Source organism: Balaenoptera musculus, chromosome 18 (assembly GCF_009873245.2).
Source record: "Balaenoptera musculus isolate JJ_BM4_2016_0621 chromosome 18, mBalMus1.pri.v3, whole genome shotgun sequence".
In the NCBI taxonomy this organism is placed as follows: domain Eukaryota; kingdom Metazoa; phylum Chordata; class Mammalia; order Artiodactyla; family Balaenopteridae; genus Balaenoptera; species Balaenoptera musculus.
Window position 1 is genome coordinate 19,358,137 of NC_045802.1, and position 22,917 is coordinate 19,381,053.

Below are 22,917 nucleotides of genomic sequence, written 5' to 3' on the forward strand. Positions count from 1 at the left end.
CAACAAAGACCCAAGACAGACAAAAATAAATAAATAAATAAACAAATTTATTTAAAAAAAAAAAAGATTTATTCCAGTAACTCCTTAAAAGGGTACAAAATTACCAGTGCTAGAAGCAGTGGCTAAAACAGAATTCAAGATACAGGACCGCAGAAGTAGAGATAATTCATGAATTTAATAATCAGTTTTCAAACTCAAAACTTGCTTTACTCATATAGATTCAACCAATCAGATACCTTTTGAAAATAATTAAAGTTAAATAAATATTTATGGCCAACAGGAACATGAAAAGATGTTCAACATCATTAATTATTAGGGAAATGCAAATCAAAACCACACTATCACTTCACACCTGTCAGAATGACTATTGTCAAACTGTGCTAACGAGGATGTGAAGAAAAGGGAACCCTCCTACAGTGCTGGTGGAAATGTAAATTGGTGTAGCAACTATGGAAAACAGTACGGAGATTCCTCAAAAAATTAAGAATAGAACTACTATATGATCTAGCTGTTCCCCTTGTGAGTATTTATCTGAAGAATACAAAAACACTCGTTTGAAAAGATACATACACCCCTATGGTCACTGTACCATTATTTACAATAGCCAAGATATGGAAACCACCTAAAAGCCCATCAGTGGATTAATGGATAAAGAATTTGTTATATATTTGTTTGAATAAATGGTACTCAGCCATAAAAAAAAAAAGTCTTGCCATTTGCGACAACATGGATGGATCTAGGAGATATTATGCTAAGTGAAATAAGTCAGATGGAGAAAGAGAAATACCAAATGATTTTACTCATGTGGAATCTAAGAAAACAAAACAAATGAACAAACAAAACAAAAACAGACTTATAGATACAGAGAACAGATTGGTGATTACTAGAGAGAAAGGGCTAAGGGGTGGGTGAATTGGGTGAAGGGGATTTACTGTATGGTGATCAATGGTCACTAGATTTTTGGTGATGATCTTTTTGTAGTGTATCCAACTGTCAAATTACAATGCTGTACATGTGAAATTTATATAATATTATATACCAATTTTACCTAAATAAAAATAGGAATACCTACAAAAAAAAAAAAAGAATGAGAAACAAATATGTGTTTTTACAGCAAAGTTATAGTTATTAGCCATAGGGTGAATGTGCTGAGTTCCATTATCTTCCTATCAAAATGAATTCTGGTAAATTCATAATTTAAAACTGAAAGAGTCTGGAGGTCATCTGATACAACTACTTCACCTTAGGTAGAAGAAACTGAAGAACTAAAAGGCTAAGTAACTTCATAAGGTCACATACAAGTTAAGGTAGAGCCAGGTAAGAATCTGGTTTTTCTGACTTGTCTATTCCTTTAATGGTGGTAAGGGGAGTAGCACATGCAAAGGCCCTGCTGGAGAGAACGTGGTATATTGAAAGGATTAAACCAAATCAAAAGTGACTGAAGATCTAGGGCTGAGATCTTACATAGGCCATGATATAGCCATGTTAAGATCTGAGGAGATGTGGGAAGCCCTGAAGGATTTCAAGTAGAAGGAGAGACATGATTACATTTGCATTTCAAAAAATCCCATCCCTCTGATTATAAGGTAGAGATGCATTTGTCTTCAGCAAAAAGAGAAGAACAATCACAATAAGAGCTATATTTATTCAATTGAAATTTAAAGAGATCCTCTTATCCTTTATTTTGATTATATCCTTTCCCCCTTATTAAAATGGACTTTCTTTTTGAAACGATGGAGATGACGGATGGGAAGAATATTTTAATGTTGTTACTTGGCAAAATTAAGTGAGCAGCCCTGTGGAGAAACTGATACATTCATACACTGCTGATGGGAAACAAAATGGTACAACTCTAATGGATGGGAATCTGGCAATACCTAACACACACACGCACACACACACACTTACCCTTTGACCCAGCATCTCCACTTCTAGGTATTTACCCTGAAGACACACTTTCAATAATATAAAAATACATATGTACAAGGTGCAGCACTATTTGAAACTGCAAAACATTGGAAACTCCCTAGATGTCCAAGCATAGAAAATTGGTTGAATAAATTACTGCACATGTACACAATGTAGTACTATGCAGCTTTAATAAGGAATTAAAAAGAGCTCTATGAACTGATATGGAGGAGTAATTTCCAGAGAGTGTTGTTAAATGAAAAAAGTAAAGTGTAAAAGAGTACATATAGTATGCTACCTTTTTTGTAAGAAAAAGGCAAAATAAGAAAGCATACATATATCTGCTTGTTTTACAAAAAGAAACACAAGAAACCAAAAAAAAAAAAATAATAAGGAACGGGATGGGAAACAGTGTAGAAGAGATATGGAAGGTTATGACACTTATCTATGTGTAAGATTTGGGGAAGCATGTTAATATTGTACATCAGGAATCAGAAAACCTTTTCTTCAAGGGTTACACGTAAATATTTTAGGCCTGCAGGCTACACAATCCTGCTGCAACTTCTCGTCTCTGCATCACAGTGCAAGAGCAGCCACAGACAACAGAAATGAGCGAGCATGGCTGCGCTCCAGTAAGACTGTACGTGCAAAGTCGAGTGGCTGGCCTGTGGGCTGTGTGTGCCACCTCCTGTGCTACAGTCAGAAAACTAAAGATAACACAGATGGGAGAGAAAGAGAAAATACCTAGAACTCCTTCCCTATTAGTGCCTGGCACATAACAGGTCTCTGCAATTCACTGCTGAATGAATAAACCTTAAAGTTCTATTAAAAGATGGACCGGAGTTCTAGTCAGGGCTTTGCTACAAACTAGTATAACTATGTTGACCCCTTCATCTCATCTAAGAGGTTTGGACTAGATAACATGTAAGGTCCATGCCATGCCTCACATACTGTTTCTCATTCTAGTCAGTTAAGACGTCCATCCATTCCTTCCTTTTAATAACCACTATCACCACTGTTCCCATGTAACACTGGGACTACTGCGGTTACTCCCTCACTCAGCCTGCTTTCTAGTTTCTTCCCTCAACCCATCCAGGACAGATCAACCAGATTCACCTATTAAATCACCCCTTTATGCTGTTCACTTACTGTCCAATTTTAAAAGGTGTCAGATTCTCCATTGACTGAGAGGAAAAATTCAGCTTTAAAGTACAAGATTGTCCAAAATATGGCCCTGACCTACTCAATTTTCTGGCTTCTGTCTTCCAAACATGATTCTTCCACTGCAGGTTGGTCCCCTACTTGTCCTGTATTTATAACTCTCACTTTCTTGACTCTAGATATTTAGACACATGACACAGTACTCGTTCCTCCCCCACCCCAGTCTGCCCCCTTCTCTGATGAAACCCTTTCCATCCTACAAGGCCCAGTTCAACTCCTAAAGAAAACCTTTGATAATGAAGGTTTTTTATTGTCTTTATCACTTATTTGGTATCTTTTTTTCTTACTGCCTTTGTTAGCTATCTTTTTACATGGGCTATGTCTTATTTTCCTAACTAGACACCTCAAGCTCCTTGAGGAAAGGGATTATGTTTTGTACTTTGTATTTTCCATAGCACATAACATAAGATTAAAATAGAGGGATCAGAGATTGAAAGGAAGGGGCTTAGAGTTAAGAACAAATTAGATGTTACTTGCCTGCCAGACTGAAGATTCATTTTTAATAACCAATATTTACCTACACAGTACCTACTCTGTATTTATCAATGTCGTTCTAATAAATGTCGCATACGTACCCACACACAAAAATGCAAAGAAACTTTTATTTCACCAAACCTATAGTTCATTCAATTCTTCAAAAACCCAAAAAAAAGGCAAATTTTCCTTTGTCAATAGTACTCTGATACAAGAATTCAACTCCTGCAGTTATCACCATAACTCTTATTACTCGATTTATGAATCTTAAACTGTATCTGTTGAATCCCCACCATTTAAATGAGGTTATACAGTTGTTAAAAGAAACTATGTCGGGCTTCCCTGGTGGCGCAGTGGTTGGGAATCTGCCTGCCAATGCAGGAGACGCGAGTTCGAGCCCTGGTCTGGGAAGATCCCACATGCCGCGGAGCAACTGGGCCCGTGAGCCACACCTGCTGAGCCTGCGTGTCTGGAGCCTGTGCTCCGCAACAAGAGAGGCCGCGATAGTGAGAGGCCCACGCACCGCGATGAAGAGTGGCCCCCACTCGCCGCAACTGGAGAAAGCCCTCACACAGAAACGAAGACCCAACACAGCCAAAAATAAAAATAATAAATAAATAATAAATAAAAAATTTTAAAACAAAAACCAAAAAAAAAAAAGAAACTATGTCTTGAAGACATTTTTCATGGAATTATCTGACTTCTCTTTTGGAATCACTATTTTGTAGGCCTGCTGCATCCTAGGATTTTTCCAGTTTTTTCCTCTCTGCACTCTTGTGACAGATTCACTCTTTCTTGGGTCTCATGATTTCTCCCTTCTAGGATTTCTTTTTTTTTTTTTTTTAATTTGCTCAAGCATATTCTCTAGTAATTTTATTTTAAAATGGATGGTTAAGAGATGAACTTTCTAAGTCCTTGCATGTCTGAAAACTGTTTCACTTTACCCTCACATTTGACGTGTAGGTCAGCTACAGAATTCTAGGTTATCAAACATCCAGTATTCCTGATAAGAGCTGCAATGCTGATCTGGATCTTATTCTACTGTAAATAATTTACTTCTTCTCTCTAGAAGCTTTTTATAATTTTCTCATTGCCTATGGAATTCTGAATTCTCACCAAGATGTATCCATATTTATTCATCCTGCTTGGTACTATGAGCCCTTTCCATCGGATGCCTCCCATCTCTGACTGGCTTAGAAACATTTTTTCCATTAATTTTTTTTTTTTTTTTTTGGCTGCGTTGGGTCTTCGTTGCCGCACACAGGTTTTCTCTAGTTCAGGAGAGCATGGGCTACTCTTTGTTGCGGTGCGCGGGCTTCTCACTGCAGTGGCTTCTTTCGCTGTGGAGCACGGGCTCTAGGCAGGCGGGCTTCAGTAGTTGCAGCATGTGGGCTCGGTAGTTGTGGCTCACGGGCTCTAGAGCACAGGCTCAGTTGTGGTGCACGGGCTTAGTTGCTCCGTGGCATGTGGGATCTTCCCGGTCCGGGGCTCGAACCCGTGTCCCCTGCACTGGCAGGCAGGTTCTTAACCACTGCGCCACCAGGGAAGTCCCTCTTCCATTAATTTTTAAAAAATTGTTATTTTGTGTCCTCCATTTTCTCTGGTCTTTCTTTTAGAGATGAATAGATAGATACTGAACTGAGGTACCCCAAAATACCAAAATAAGGGGACTATACCCTAGCAGCATGGTAGTTTTACGTATTTTCCTTTTAGGCAGAATCACCTTTCTATTTTTTTTCTTCAGGTCTATTGTAGAAGTCTGGATTCACCAAAATTTCTGCTCTGCTTCTCTTGCAGGCACCAGCAGGAGACCACAGCCCTGTATGTGTACACGGAAGCTGGGATAGGACCAGGCATGCATCTATATAATTTGTGCACTACACGAAAGCACGGGGCTTCACTGTAAACTCTGCATAGCAAGCCAGGGGTGGTTGCGTCCAGAGGGGCATCTTTTTCTAATTCACTAGTACAGAGGGAGGCAGTTCATTTTCCTGATCCTTATAAGCCGGCATGGCCTGAGGTGGGGGATTGGTCCAGATGTTTCATGGACCAGTGGTTCTCAAAATGTGGTGGCTAGACCAGCATTAGCATCACCTGGAAACATGTTAGAAATACAAATTCTTGGACCCTATCCTAGAACCTTTGAGGTTAGGCCCAGGAACCTGCAATCTGTCTTTTAACAAGCCCTCCAGCCTTTTTTTTTTTTTTTTTTTTTAATTTTATTTATTTATTTATTTTTGGCTGTGTTGGGTCTTCGTTTCTGTGCGAGGGCTTTCTCTAGTTGTGGCAAGCGGGGGCCACTCTTCATCGCGGTGCGCGGGCCTCTCACTGTCGCGGCCTCTCTTGTTGCGGAGCACAGGCTCCAGACGCGCAGGCTCAGTAGCTGTGGCTCACGGGCCCAGTTGCTCCGCGGCATGTGGGATCTTCCCAGACCAGGGCTCGAACCCGTGTCCCCTGCATTGGCAGGCAGATTCTCAACCACTGCGCCACCAGGGAAGCCCCCTCCAGCCTTTTGATACATGCAAAAAGTTTGAGAGCCAGTGGCAGACAGCACTTTAGAAAAACTCTCCTGATTACTGCCACACTCTCTGTACCTTCTATCAATACTTTGAACTTAGAGGCTAAGAATCCCTCTTCCACTGTGGGAGTCTTCGCCTACTGTATTCAGTAGTTTTCTCTACTTCGTTGTTATCCATCAAACAGACACCTCTTTTACTTTTTATCCTCAAAACTGAATTAACCCCTAAACTTCCCACTTCATAGTCTTGGTACTGCTGGAATTCACTGCCATGTGGTTTTTTTCCCTTTTCTGTCACTTCTGTAGGGTTTTGGGGGAGAAAGGAGGTAAAAATGTGTGGTCATTTTGCTATTTTAAACCAGAGATAGTCTTGTTTTTAAAAGCAATTACACAGTCTTAGTTACACAAGAAAAAGTTATACTACTTAAACCCTTTCATTGTTGCTAATAAATAACATGCAAAGGGCTTTTTCATCAAAACAAAACAAATCCTTGTATTATGAACGATATAATCTTCAATTTAATTTTCTTTAAAAAATGATAATTTTCCAACTGTTTAATCAATTACTAATTGTTAGCTCATATTTTAATAGGGCATAAAAATCTATGAATCATTTTATTATAATTCTTTATTTCAAAATAAAGAAATGTATTTAATTACATGAGTTTAAAATATTTACACTGGACTAAAATTTAGGCTTTTCAGGAAAAAGGATTTTATGTATAGTACTTGATGAAAACAGAAGCAGCTATTTATTTAAATAAAAATGAATATTACTTAAAACATAGAACTAAAAAAATTACACCTTTTGGGCTTCCCTGGTGGCGCAGTGGTTGAGAATCTGCCTGCCAATGCAAGAGACACGGGTTCGAGCCCTGGTCTGGGAAGATCCCACATGCCACGGAGCAACTAGGCCCATGAGCCACAACTACTGAGCCTGCGCGTCTGGAGCCTGTGCTCCGCAACAAGAGAGGCGGCGATAGTGAGAGGCCCGCACACCGTGATGAAGAGTGGCCCCCGCTTGCCGCAACTAGAGAAAGCCCTCGCACAGAAACTAAGACTCAACACAGCCATAAATAAATAATAAATAAATAATAAATAAAAATTAAAAAAAAAATTACACCTTTTGGTTTATATGTCACGTATGTAATTTTTGCTGATGGCCAAAATAACTGATTTCAAAATTGTTGTGGAAAAATTGTTATACTTTGTGTTGTGGTCTCATGAGACTTCTTTAGACTGAAACACACATAATATAATCTTAGCTACTTAAGAGAAGGAAAAAATATGGACATGTGCTAAAAAATAAAAAAGGCCATGTATAAATAGTTTGTCTACAAGACATTACAGAGTTGTTCCTAGAGAAATAATTAAAAAGATCAGGGATATCATTTTTGCATTATTATGGTAACTTTTACCCATCTCCATCTGCTCAGGCTATTCATTCTTCATTTGAAACTGAACTGTGAAAAGGTTTATGTTCAGACAACCCTGTTTGAATACATGAGTTAGGTCCTGGTCTAAAAGTACACAGTATTAAAAGTGTCCAGTATGCCTATTACAAAGATAATGCAAAAGCTTATATTTTCAAGAACAAGTTTATATTTTCAGGAGTTCAGTACTGGATTAGGGAATCCTATGTTCATTTTTGTTTATTACTCATGTATTAGTAAAAGATAAGTCATTTTACTTTACCTCTCTCATTTTAATGTTTAAGAGAAAAAAATCAAAATGGTAAAACTTAAGTTATAAAAACTAGCATTACTTAATCTGTAAATAAAACTTTTAGACTATTAAATTATCTTAAAACATGGAAAGGGTAAGTATAATGACCAGATAGTAATAAAAATAATACTTTTTATTACTTTATTAATGAGGATAAAAATGACCAGATATTAAATTCCAAAAAGGAAATGAAACAAAAGATAGCAAGATAGACTTACGTTAGTCTCTGAGAATTCTTAGAGTATAATCAAAATCTAAAAGACAAATGTTAGCCTTTGAGAATTCTTAAAGAGTATAATCAAAATCTAAGAGAAATTATCTGTTATAATTTAATGGAGGCAAGAAACAATGAAACTGAGCAAGAATAATAAAAAGTTTTTTTGAAAGAGTGAGACACAAATACAGCTGTTTCCTATTCTAAGTTTTTTTAAATCATGTTCTAAATTTAGCACGTACAGGAAGACACCAAAAATACTTTTGATATTTGGGTATTTCTGACAATAAGAGAAAATACTAAGAACCAATATGTAAATTAATAAAACCACAAATGCAAAGGTCACTCACATGCATTTTAAAACAGACTAGGTTGTGACAGTTTAGTTTTAAAAACATGACCTAAATATCTGGAAAAGATAAATGCCAAAAAGTTGGATCTATTTTATAATTAAAGGTAACTGAACTTAGATGGTTTAAGAACAATTGCCCTACAGTGGTTCTAAAATTTTACTAAACTCACCATTAATAACAGCCTCTGATTTGGCTGGAGGAATTCAGAAAAGACATTAAATAGAATCGAGATCTCATAAGATACTTCTACTTTTTGTTTCTTGCACATCTAGATTCCAGAGTCCTTCCTCACTATTACAGTCAGGATATGATATGATACCAGTTTAGAGACTGAAAATTCTCAGACTATATTCAGGTAATTTTCTAACATCATGACCTTGTACAAGATACTCTCTGACCAAGAGTACAAGTGCTTCCATTTCCACAGGTTAAGTACAGAGGATATTTCCAAGCTATTCTTCTACAACTGCTATCTCCCTTCTTGTCTGTACTTGAACAATGAACACCGCCCTCAGGGTAATTACTGACATGATTCATAACTAAAGCACCATAACAAATTCCAACTGCAGTATAACAGAGAACACTGCCCACATTTAACAATGCTGGAATTCAGTTACACCTCTTTCTCCCTGAACTTATTCCATTTTGAGAAGGCAGTGAGGGAGGGGGAGGTGCCTCGGGAGAAGAGAAGAGTTCTACATACTTGTAGTAAGCCGGGATAAACAGATCCAATACTGTTTAACTGTGTTCTCAGTTCTCTGTTCTTAGGAAATCACTGTATAGTAAAGACAATAAACTGAAGGAAACTAACAATTAATTGCGATGTTTCTAAAATGTACCATTCTCATAAATGTCCATTTATTCCTCACAACAACTCTGATAAGTATTATCATGCCCATTTTACAGATGAGAAAATCTGAGATACAGAGGTACTTGCTCAGAATCACACCAAAGCAAGTTACCTGGCATCTTTGAATGAACCTCAGCTTTTACTATCTGTAAAACAGGAACAGCAATGTTTACCTTCTGTGAAGATTAAATGAGATACAGTGACGCCAAAGCCCAGGCTCCTTCTGCTACTGCACAGTGACACAAACACAGATAAAACATGAATAAAGAAACTAATCACGATAGTGCATATACCCAGCAGTAAACTAATACACACCGTGAGGCAGCATAGAGGTTACGAGCACAGTCTCTGGAACCAGACAGTCTGAGTTAAAATTCTAGCTCTGCTACCAGCTTAGTTTTGTGGGTAAGGGAAACAGTCTCAATTTCTCTGTACCTCAGTTTTTTCATCTATGAAGTGGTGATCTCCTTCACAGAGTTGTGCGAAATAAATGAGTTAACACATTTCAGCACTTTTAATAGTGCCTGTATCAGCATACATGCAAAAATGTTATTATGACTTCTACACTGAAATGTAATGTGCATAAGTGAGGGTCATTTTGATGCAGCTCTGTATGATGATCAGGAAAGATTCCAAAGACGTAAGCTAGTGATGAGCTTTTTACAAGCACTGCTTTCTAAAGCAAGTTTCTATGAGCTACCTAAGGGACATTTCTGAATTTGAGATTTTTTTTTTTATATCCCTGAATTTCTTTAGTCCCTTGTGCCAATTCATGAACAAGGAGAATGTATAGTATGGACAACGGGGGAGGGGGAAGGGAGACATGAACAGACAAGTCATGAATACTTCACTGTGTCCTCCACAGTGAACTCTAGCAATTTCTCATGTGTGTCAGAGTGTTCTAAAGAAAAAAGGAGACAAGTACATAGAGAAAAGAATAGACTGAGGGGTCAAACACAGGGTTCAAGACAAGATGGCACTTGAGCAAAGGTTTAGATACGGAAACGATTTTATGCTTAAAACCATAAACAGACCTGGATCAAGAACGCAGGCTCACGTAAACATTCAATACAGGAGAAGACATGCAATAATTTATAACAATTATCTATCTCAGTTTCTTTGGGTTTTCTGTTTGTTGTTTTTTAACATATGAGGAACAACATAAAAAACCATTTAATGCCTCATTGATTCTTCAATGGCTTAATTATGAAGAAGAGAGTTATTTTATTAAATTGAGCTTAGAGTCTTAGAGCTTTATAAAGCAACCATCTATTCACATTTTAGTGGATAATTATTCATATGAACTAAGTAAGTTACTATCCTTATTTTTGTACTTTTTCTGCATATCTATATTTTTTGATTTCTCTCTAGACTACTTCACTGGAGAACACAAGGTCACTATTAAAAATTTTATTTCTAAGATATTATCTTCCTTTATTTTCCCTTCTTGGGCTTTACATTTTTTCATTCTTATAGAAGACTTTAGGCATACCTGGAATCTTTCATTAAAAACTCAGAAAAAACTCAGTTTTAAAATTTCAGTCTATGAAAAGGGACCTGGTTTTGCATTTTACCTCATTCTCACCCTTCCCTTAAATCTCCTTGAGGGTTGATCCAAATATCTAATTTTATCAACCCTAAACTATCATGGATTCTAAAAATACTTATATTATTATATTAAAATCTCATTCTAAGAGTTACCTAAACGAACATATAGACACAGCAGTAACTCCTTTTAAAATATAGTTTGCTCTTTTTGTAAAGTCTTCTAATCTTTTCTTCCTGAGGGATCCAGTAGATCAACAGTGAGAGTGCACTACACAAAGGAGCTGGTCAACAAAGGGTAGTACCTTCCCCCCTTCCTATTACTGACTAGCTCTAGGGCAAAACACTCACCTTGTTACTCAAGACAAAAAATGTATTATACATATTTTCACTTAGAATAAAATTTTATACTGTCTCATATGCTTGACTACATGTTATAGTGGTAATAAAAACAGTGTGAATGAATAAACAGAAAAAATGTGGTACAATGAGAGGGGTACTTTACTCGACCAACGTGGAATTTGGAATCTAACCAATCTGGGTTCAAATGCCAAGTGTGTGACCTTAGACAAATTGCTTAACCTTCCTGAGCCTGTTTCCACTTTTGTAAAATGAAAATAGTATTAGCGATGTCACAGATTATTATGAGAATTAAATTAGACAAATACTTTTGGTGCACAGCACATTGCAACCGGTCAGGGAGTATTAGCTGCCTTCCATCCATTGCTAATTAGCTGCCAGGTGGGACACAAATATCCTGTGTTTCTCTTTCCTCATATGGGAAATTAGATTCATGGCTACACCTACCTTGTGGATTTAGTGTAAAGAACCAACAGAGTATTTCATTTTAAAGCCCAGTAATGTAAGGTCATCTAGAATCTGGCTCTTCTACAGAGTGGCCCACGGGTTAGCAACGTCAGAACCATCTGGGGGCCTGTGAGAAATGCTGAACTGCAAGCCCCGCCCTAGAACCACTTGATAAGAAAGTATATTTTAGTAAGATCTCCATGGATATTAAAGTTTGAAAACTACTACTAAGAAAATAACCCTCAGCCTGGAAGTAAGAAAAGGACTTTATCAATATCATTGTGCCAAAAATCCAAAAGGACAAAGGGCATTGACAATAGTGCATATTGATTTAATTAGCTTAGGAGAGCAAGTTAGAGGCAACAGGCATCATGGTCTGGTAGAACTTGAAATAGTGAGAAATACAGAATAATTCACAAGGAAAGGGAGGGGAAAGGCAGAAAAAACTAAAACACTAGGTAAAGAGCACAGTATTTTCCATAGGCAAATGAGGAGTCTAGCCCATGAATAATATATTAATATTTATAATGATGTCCCTGGCTCAAAAAGAAAACGTAAAATTACTTTAAATATGCTCTTTCCAAGACGAAAGCATGTATTCTATTTCAAGATTATTTCCCTCAAAAAAGTTGTGTGTGTCTACACACACACACATACACATACATTTTACTTTCAACTAGCACATAAAATTATCTGGTACATTCACTTTTGTATAATATCTCATTTATCAAGAGAGCTAGCTCTCCACTTTTCACAAGGCTAAAAACTCTAACTTTTAAGACTAAATTACTAGTCTTAAATCAGTACTCATCTACCATTGCCAATGCTGGGCCAGAATTCTCCCCCAATGTACCTCATGCTCGGCTTTCCTGCTTGTGTCCACATTTCCACACCTGTTGTTAAGTCTTTTCCCATCCACATATGATTGATCACTTCCTCCTTTGACCCTCATGGTTTATCTTACTTCACAGTATATTACAGTGAGTTACTTTTCTACTAAGTTCCAAGCCTCTTTAAGGATAGGGGCTATTTTCCATGTCCTTAGATACCTCACAGGAGAAAGTATAATTCCTTTAAAATATCTGATGTACAAATATCAGGTATGGCCCAAAGAGAATTGAGAAAAACTGAGCTAAAGGAGAATACGGAAATGAGACCTCTGTGTTACCTTTTTTTGAAAAATATTTCTTCAAAATGTTATAAATTGTGAAGCAATCTAAAAGAATATGGATCCACCTTCAGTAGTGGCAAATAATTCTCAACACTTAAACAGTTTTGTAGACTTATAAAATATGTGAGCTAGAAATATTCAAATCTTTTGGTCTGTCTCAATTTACAAAGCAAGAAACTAAGACAAAGACATTAACTTGTACATGAAAGAGCTAGGCCCTAATGCCAGGTCTTCTGATTCCACATCCCACATTAGGCCATACTCACTCTCACTAGATAAATGTGGTTTGCTCAAGAGATGAAAGCAACTCTCTGCACACAGTAAGTGTCTGAGGAATAGTGGAAGGCTAGCAAGGTAAGGCAGGGCCAGATTATCACAACCAGAGTAAAGAGGCTACATTTTTCTACATGGGAATGCAGAGCTACTGTAGGTTCCTGAACAGGAGTATGGCATGAATAAGCATTTAGGAATATTAACTTAGCACCAAAGTATAAAATAGAGGGTAGTGCCTAAGCTGGGAGACCAAGCAGGAGTCTATAATAATATGTTAAATGTAAGAACGTGATGATCTGATCTAGGGAAATGTAAACGAAAATAGATCTTTAACATAATAATGAAATAAATATAAAAGACATGGTAAAGTTTTTTGGGTTTTGGTTTCTGTTTTTTTCATTACAAGACTATATCTAACTATAGAGAAAAAGAAGGAAAAAATGCTCAGTATTCAAGCCTGGATGACTTGAAAAGTAATATAAAAATATAGATATTGGGAAGCAAAGTTGTATTTAGAACAAAGTAAAATAATTTCAGTTTTGAAAGGTAAAGTCAAATCTCCTAAATCACTTGAGAAGCTACTAGTTAGTTATGGGAATTAAGGGCAAGAAATTAGGAACATGTTGGGTCAGAGTGAGAAAGGTTAAAGCCTTAGTGATATTTTCAGAAAGAATCAGACTTTTTCAAAATAAATGTTCTCTTGCTGGCAAAGAGATAAATATATGGTTTTTTAAAAAAAATAACTCATGAGGAGCTTTTAAAAACCCAACATAAAACATTTTTCATTATAGTAGCATGGCTGCTATATAAATATAGTATATGGTATCATATTACTTCACCATCCTTACCCATATTTTTAAAAACTGTTAAATATGGCTTAATCATTATCTTACATTTCATTCACCTTCCTGAGACATAGTTCTCAGTAAAATATAACTTTTGAAAAAAATAATGTCTAATGGTAAATACTAAAACCATTGTGCAAAGTGCACCAGAGGTTAATGATCTACCATCCAAATATACAACAGATATCCTTTCTGGCTTTTTCAGAGCCACAGGCTTTTCTCCCTTTTGTGTTCATTTCCTGTCAAGTCTGACATTTCAAAGAATACCAAAGAAGCTTAAAAATTTGTTTAAAAGTTTGTCATCAAATCAGGACTCTAAAAATACAAGCTATTCATTACAACTGTACTGACACGTAAAACTGGCCTTCATTTAAATTTTGGAAGAATAATAAAATGGAAACAGTTTTAATCTTTTCTTTGGTAAAAGTACTCTGGCCAAACATTTGTGCAACTGAATGAAGAAACCTGCTAATGTTTAGTGACTACAAAAAAAACAGTATGACAAAATCCAATTTAATGAGTCAGCTATATTTCACAACATTTAAAGGAGGCTCAGTTTTCTTGTGACTTACTAAAATTAAATACAACAGTTAATTACTAGTATTTCTATGCTTTCCATATAGTAAGTACCACTCCGAAACAATATTATTCAGAAGATATGATGCATTCAATACAGGAAAATAGAAATGATACCCTAAATATTCTTTAAGTATACATATTTAAAAATACTTTATCAATCACTAAATACTATACATAACTCTTTCAGCTGTGATGAAGGAACAGAGACCAGATTTGTCTCAACTACAAAATCGAACAACATAAATGAAATAATAGTTTTCAGACAATGAACAACAAACAGTATAGGACAGTAATCTCTGAGAGAAAGAAAGCAAATGGTAAGCCCCACCTTTGCCTGGAGACAGTTCCCAGGCTACAACACAGGGAGGAGAAACTGAAATAGATCCCAGTGGTCTGCCTGGTTGGAGAAAACAGAGTTGAGAATTCAAGAATGCTAAGGCAGCTAAAATTAGCAGGACAGAATAGCAGAGCAGAGAGTTACACAGAAAGGAGAGAGCTGCAAAGAGAGAGCTCCAGGAGTCTGCAGAGGGGTACTCTCAAGTTTTCACCCTAGTACTGATCAGTGCATGAAAACTACCCAAAGCCAGAAAAAGAACCATTCCAGGAGCTGACATAGGGCCAAGAAGAGTTTTGATTTCCACCAGCCAGGGTGGAAAAACCTTGTAATATATGGGACATCAGGTAGAGTACTCAGAAGGGGACTGCCTCAACAGTGGGGAAAAATTAGTCATAGATTAAAGACTGCCCTGGCTTTGTCTATAAACAACAAAAAAGCCTTTAAAGGATCAAACTGTTTCCAAGTAACTAAACTGAGTCCCAAAACACAGCTCGAGAATAGTGAAAGGAATATAAAAATATCCAGGACCCAGTAAGGTAAAATTTACAATGTCTGGTGTCCAATAAGAAGTCATCAAGCAGGCAAAAAAAAAAACCAGAAAAACATGACCCTTAAAAGGAGAAGTATCAGTTAACAGAAACAGTCCTAAAAAGACATAGATGTTAGAATTAGTAAACGGGAACTTTAAAACAATTATTATAACTATATTCCATATGTTTAAGAAGGTAAAGGAAAGCACAAACATGTTAAAGAGAGATACGGAAGATTTAGAAAAGGATTCAAGTCAAACTTCTAGAGATGAAAAATATAGTACCTAAGATTAAAAATATAGTAGATGGAATTAATAGCAAATTAGACATTTTAGCAGAAAAAATGAATGAACTTGAAGACATAGCTATAGAAACTATTTCAAACGAAACAGAAACAAAAACATCTGGAACCAAAAAAAAAAAAAAAAAAGAAGGACAGAGCATCATGATGTGAGCTGTGGGACAACTTCAAGTGACCTAATACATGTGTGACTGGAATCCCTGAGGGAAGGGGTGGGAGGAGTCAACAAAAACATTTTAAGAAAATAATGGCCCCAAATGTCCAGATTTGATGAAACCTATAAGCTCACCTTTCGAAGCAGAACTCCAAACAAGAGAAACATGAAGAAAACTAAACCAAGGCACACCATAATCAAATTGCCTAAAACCAGTGATAAAGAGCTGCTGTGTAAGAAGCACAACTACTCTAAAACCAAAATGCTATAAGATGCATAGTTTCTCATATGAGAAGCCCAGAAGGATGAGATGAGGAGGGAAAAAGAAAGAAAGGAAGGGAGAGGTGAGCACATACCAAGAAGCAGCAAGGTTCCAGACTTGCGAGTTAAGAAGCATCTTGGAAGTGGATCCCACCTCAGACACCAGCTGATACTACATGGTCAGGGATGAACTGCCCAGTCAAGCTCTTCCCAAATCCCTGACCCACAGAATCATGAGCAAAATAAAATGATTGTTTTAGGCCACTAATGTGTCATCCAGCAATAGATAACACTTCTAATGGCTCTTTTCTGTCAACATTTAATCCTTCCTTTCCCATCTTAAAAACTAATCTTCCCTCCACCTCACATACCTCCAGCTATACGTTTACTTCCCTTCTCAGACAAGACTGATGAAAGCTATCTATAATGACTGTCTCCACTTTATCTCTCACTCACATCTCATCCAAATTCCACTGCAATCTACTCCTGCCCCCACCACCGCTTGTAACAGTCCTCGCTACCTTCACCAGTGGCTTCCTTGTTGCGGAAACTAATGAACACTCTTCAGTTCTTACTGACTGCTCCTGCAGTATCTGAAACAGCAAGCACTCACTCAGACCTTTTAGTACCCTCTCTCTGAGAGAGAGAGTATGACACCACTTCTGATACTCCTCCTGTCTCTGAGGAGGAATATCAGATTCCTCAATCTCTTTTATAGGCTTCTCTTTTCTGTCTATCCCTTAAATGTTGAAGCTCCTCAGGATTCTATCTTTAATATTACCAGATGCATAGGTCCCCTACAAAAGGTTTTTATTTGAGGAATTAGCATAATGAGATTTGTTCTGCATTTATGAAAAAATTTCTCTGGTGGCTGTGAGAGAAATAGTATTAAGGCAGCAAGAGATGTGGGGAGATCAACAGGAAAAGTCCACAGTCGCCCACAAAAAAAGACCATTTAGAGAATAAAGTACCTGGTCTACTTCGGTTTACAAAGATTTTACTGAAAAGATCGGATACAGTTTGAATATACTGAAAGTAAAATATCCAAATCTCACCTCATCATCTGCTGGCATTATAAACTGCTTAGCAGGTTTAAGAGGTCTAAACATCTGGAAGTCATTCAATCTAACGCTTAGGTATGGTTTATTTTAAACCACCTCTAATCCTCCAAATTTCCAGAGAACAAGATTTCACTAGGTTTTTCAATAGATTGTTTAGCATTTTACATTCATATATTGCCTGTTAATCTCTCTGGGATCAAAAGAAACAGAAGTGTGCTTATTCCTTCTTAAAGTTATTCTGTTCTTGATTTATTATTTCTCAAGATTGTGAAATAAAGATAATGAACCCTTTTCCCACGCAACCATTAAAAATACAATGATGTTCTTTCTTTCATTAAATTATCAACAGGTAAAAGTAAGTAATATATCACTTGATGTTTCCCTAGGTAAACAACACTGAATATGTTCTTATAAATCACTACAGTTTAATGAGAGACTCTTATTATAATACAGAATCAAAAAACCATGAAAGTTTGCTCTGATTCTTGATCTGGATTTTGATATCATGGGTGTGTTCAATTGCTCTGATTCTTGATCTATTGTATATGTTGGTAATGTGGGTATATTAAATTTGTAAAAAATCCTTTGAACTAAAACTTGTGATATATACTTTTCTGTATATATGTTATACTTCAATAAAGAAAAAAATCCTAAAGCCTGTGAAAGCTCAAATAGATCTATAGTATGTCTCTTCTCTAAAATGTCAATTATTCTTACAGGAAAAATTCACATATTGTGTTTGTGTAGGATGACTTATCTTCACAGTTACCCACTACCACTCCATTCTTTATAATTAAAACAGTAGTATGTGTTGATTTTTTAAAAATCCAAACATTAAAAATCATCTCCTAGAAATACCACACTTAGAATTTAAATTCAGACACTTATTATGACTTCCACATCATCCTATTATTAAAAAATTATACCCTTTTCCAGACTTTGTGCATGTCACTTTTTCTCCAAAAATTCTCAAAAATAAAGGAATATTGTTTTGAATCCTAGAACACCAGTAACTGAACTAAACAGGCTTGAGCACAAGCAGTTGTTAAACCATACATTTCTACTATTTCCTCCACAATTTTCAGAGCCCATGTCTTTTCTATATTCTCACAATGTCTATCTCAATGCAAGGCATACAGCAGATGTGTACTGATGGAAATAAAAGTAGTTCTCTAAAAGAAATGAGAATAGTCACTTTCAGATGATACAGTGATGTCTTGATTTCAATTTCCAGGAAGAGAGGGCACAACAGCCTCTGAAAAGTACCCTATCTGCTTGTTTCATTTATTGATCTACTTATTTATTTTTGCTACTTTCATTTAACCCCCGGATTCTGAGAGTTTTCTCCTAACCACTCCTTTTCTTCTACAGTGGAAGCTCCTGTATAAAGGTGTTACCCAATTCAATCTTAGCAATACAATGTCTTTCTATCAACTTCCCATACTTCTCTCCTTTTCTATCCACTCTGTCTATACAGCAATACAAGAAAAGCACTAAGAAACAAGTTACTCTTAGCCATTACATTTTTAAAATATCAAAAAAGTAAAACTTGGTTTACATGTACAGATTAGGATTCTAATATAACTAAAGTCTTAATTTTTCTATTGCCATTTCTATATACTGATAAAAATGAAAAGATATATGCTTAGCATGCAACAGTTTCAGAAGAAACCAACTCTATATTAATCTACAAACCTGATGATTAACAAAGTATTACCCAACTATGAAGACTTAAAGAGCATAACAGAAGAACTTCATATAAATATTTTACTATTACTACATAGGAAATGTCACCTTTACTAAAATAAAGCCTTATCAATAGCTTATATGCTATAAATAGACTACCTATAGACTACCTATGCTATAAATAGACTACTACCTATTCTGTAGGTAGTCTATTTGTGCTCTTATAATGTTATAAACAATAACTATAGTTGTGTAGATTTTTGGATTACCTTTAACAATGGGACAAAAAAAAACAGGTTAAATTGAACTAAAAATCTGTATTTTTAAATCATCTCAATAACATAATCTCAATTTTTTTCATCATTTTGTTGAAATTTTAACAGCAGACATTTAAATTTTCATATATGACACCTCTATTTTAAATAAAGTTCCCAAATACTTTAAAGAATTCTGCTTTGTTTTGAAGTGCCAAGCTTTAAGAAAAGCTATTCATAAATAAATCCCTATATCAGACAGTCTGGGGAGCTCAAAGAAAACTCCATTCTAATATTCCACTTACTTCTTGGGCTATACACTGAAACATCATTATTCATTAAATTGCATATTTGTTCTTGAGGTAAATGTTAACAAATACCTCTCACTAATAGATAACTGTTATCCATATGCATATGAGTATCTTTAACTATTTTAGCTAGTTACTTACTGAGAGCCATGCAAGGGATTCCATGATTCGATGTTCACATCGTTCTAAATGTTTAATCATTTCTCTGGTCAAGTTGGCTTCTGCTTTGATAAAACTTTCAATCACTTTGTAAAAATCAAAAGCTTTTAAATTAAGTACATTCAGAATCCAAGGGAAGGACAAATCTGTTCCAGTATCCAGATTCTGAGATGTACTTCCTAAAAATGAAAGAAAAACATAACTTAGGTATGAAATGTTAAGCCTTGAATGACGTATTTTTCAGTTTGAAGGTTTTATCAAACAAAAAATTAAAACAGAGTAGAAAGTCTAAACAAAAATTTTTATTTAGAACAGAATTTTTTATTCTGGGGTCCACAGACTCCTAGGAAATAGGCTTCCAAAGTCTGAGTGTATGTGCATATATGTCTTTCCTGGATAGAAGGCTCACAGCTTATACCAAATTTTCAAAGGTTTAAACACCCTAAACTTGTATCCGGGACACGTTTAACACCTAACCAGCAATGCATTAGCATATCCATGTTAGCTGTCTCATTAATCCTTGATTAAGAGAGGAAGTGATTCTTTAAGATTTTGATAATTTGATTGGTTAGAAAATATGTTTTAATTATGTATTTCTTGGTTATAAATGAGGATTCACAGTTGTCCATATTTGTTTACTAATTTAAGTTTCTCTTTTATTATATATTTGTATCCTTAGATTAATTTTCTTCTTTTGTTTTTTGCAAACAAAACTTTTTTTTGACATTTGCAACATTATTTGCAAAATAATACATGTTTAAAATTATATTTTAAAGAAAACCACTATTGGTGGCCTCTGTTCTGTTTATCTGGTGGATTCTAGCTCCAACCTTTAGTCTCATAACCACAGAATATATATGTAGCAGTGCTTCCGTATCAGTGGAAGCCGCTCAATAGTACTCCTCAGGCATTTTACAGTCTCATAAGTCTTTGAAGGGGTTTCAATAGGTACATTTCCTGGATTCAGGATAGCCCAGAATAGGGGTCTAGTGAAACTATTCCCAAGATGACATGAAATAATTCAGGTTAATAAAACCACTTTATGGTGACCACATTACGGTAACCAATTACATTCTTCAGTATATACTGATCTAAAATATGCATTTCTTCTCCTTAACTCCTTAACTTCTCCATTCCCCCCACCACAAAAACCCATACCACACATTAGGTAAGTTTTTTTTTAACTTTAAATTGAACTGAAATGTTTATTTACTAAAATTCAACTTACTGCTATATGTAGCCATTACAACCTCAAGAGCGCATGCCAGCAAAGACATATGAAAGATGTTGTCATTCAGGAGTTTGCTAAAGGAAAAAAAAGAATGATTTTGTAACATTTCCTTTTGAAAAAAGAAGAGATTGTTTTACTAAAACAAAAATTTACCTAAAATTTTGAATGGATAATCGTTCTTCTTCCTAAAACAGATTAAAAAAAAATTAACTGAAGCCTTGTGTCAGCATTAAATTTTTTTTCTATTATGTTCTTTTTAACTTACTGATTTAAGCATGGATTCCATTACTCGGTAATACAATCGGACTCCAAGTTTGTATCGCTACAAAGAAAGAAAAAAAATTAGATCCCACTATTTTAGAAAACCATAACAATTACTAATTTTTTAAAAGTTTTCTCTTGAGACACATTCCTGACCCTTCTTAGGAATATGGCTACCAAGAGATCACAAAAGCTTGCTTGTCTAAAACTCAAGATTTAAGTATAAAATGACGGTTTTAACATTCCTGATACATTTTCAAGAGGAGGGGTCCAGTATTTGGTTTTCTATCATTCCACTTCAGTCTACATCATTCAACAGATATACGTGTACTAAGAATATATTACGTACCTGGTACTATTTTAACCATTTTACATACTAATGTAATACTTCTTGTGACCTAGAACACATATTTTCAAGATAGCTCTCCAGGATTAAGAGAATAGTCTCTTTCCATAAAACTGGTCAAAGGCAAAAATCAGACCTACCTGATCTTATAAGCAAAAAGTTATCAAATAACTAGTTTTCATTAGTCCAAAGAACAGTCAAATTATAGATAAATAAACACACACACACACACACACACACACCCCAAAATCCTTCATTCCAAATTATGAGTACAAATTTCATATATAACCAAAAAGAACTTTTAAATATAATGGTTTAAAACACAGATGGAATCAAAATATAACCTCACTACACCAAAATAAATGTGTATAGTAGATTACAGTTTTCAAATATATTTTATATATTACCTCATTAATGCCACAGAGCAAAGTAGAGCAAATATAGAAACCTGAATCTCAAGAGAAGTTAGATGACAGCTCATATATGATAGAGCCAGATATAAACCCAGGGCTCTGATCCAGAGCCCACTGGCTTACCAAATATTAGTTTTAGATTTTCTGAAATAATAATAGCAATAGTAAAAACAACATCATTTAATAATATCACTGATAAATGGCATGTATAATATGATTCCATTTGTATAAGTATATCCATACATGAATATTCATATATGTAAAAGTTAAAGAATATACACCAAAAACTTAATGTTAGCAAGATTTTGATTTTTTTCTTACTGTATTTTTAAAATTTTCTACAATTCTTCTAAAATTTTCTGCATGTTTACTTTTGGTTTCTGTAATGAAGTGAGGGGAGCTGTCCCATAAAGCTTTCCATAAGTAGCAGCATACACAAGCAGCTGGGATATGGTATCTGCCAATATTTTATACTATTGGACAGATACTATTACAGCATTTATACAATTGGGACAGATGTTGCATTAGAAATTATTTACTATATAGTGGCACTAATCAAAATGAACTCAAGTTACCTGTGATCCAATTTCCATACATCCCTGTCCCACAGCTTTAGCAAATTTCTCTTTAAAGATGCACCCAATATCCTTCACTCTTTTCAGGATACTTTCCTTTGGATTCACTGTGCAATTCTTTAAGAAGGAAAAACATAAATTAACATTGAGAATACTGTTTAATCAAAGAATTAACATTTTCTGTTCTATAGTACATGACTTATCACTCTCAATTATTTATACTGTGGAAACACTTCCACAATAAACTAGGTAAATACAACTACTGAAAATATGAGGAACATAAAGGATTCCATTCTGGGATAACAGTGACCAAAAAATACTAGAGTACAACTAAAAAACTCTATTATCTAAATTTTCTGCTGGCAAGTTAGAGAAGAACAGATTTGTTAGCCCTTTCCATTATCCATCAAAAACAGCCTCACAGATATTACAATTGATACCACAGAAATACAAATGATCATAAGAGACTACTATGAACAATTGAATGCCAACAAACTGGACAACCTTGAAGAAATGGATAAATTCCTAGAAACATACAACCTTCCAAGGTTGAATCA

General features: G+C 35.4%; 1 protein-coding gene across 2 annotated transcripts in view; it reads right to left on the reverse strand.

Moving 5' to 3' along the window:
* Positions 1 to 22,917, reverse strand: part of RB1 (RB transcriptional corepressor 1) — a 130,245-nt gene that overhangs the window by 48,874 nt on the left and 58,454 nt on the right. For both annotated transcript variants that reach the window (XM_036831931.1, XM_036831932.1), the window contains exons 13-17: positions 22,361 to 22,477; positions 21,031 to 21,087; positions 20,919 to 20,950; positions 20,763 to 20,839; positions 19,517 to 19,713 (exon numbers count right to left, since the gene is read on the reverse strand). In XM_036831931.1, coding sequence (XP_036687826.1) covers positions 19,517 to 19,713; positions 20,763 to 20,839; positions 20,919 to 20,950; positions 21,031 to 21,087; positions 22,361 to 22,477 — 480 coding nt within the window. The remainder of the gene's footprint in view (positions 1 to 19,516; positions 19,714 to 20,762; positions 20,840 to 20,918; positions 20,951 to 21,030; positions 21,088 to 22,360; positions 22,478 to 22,917) is intronic.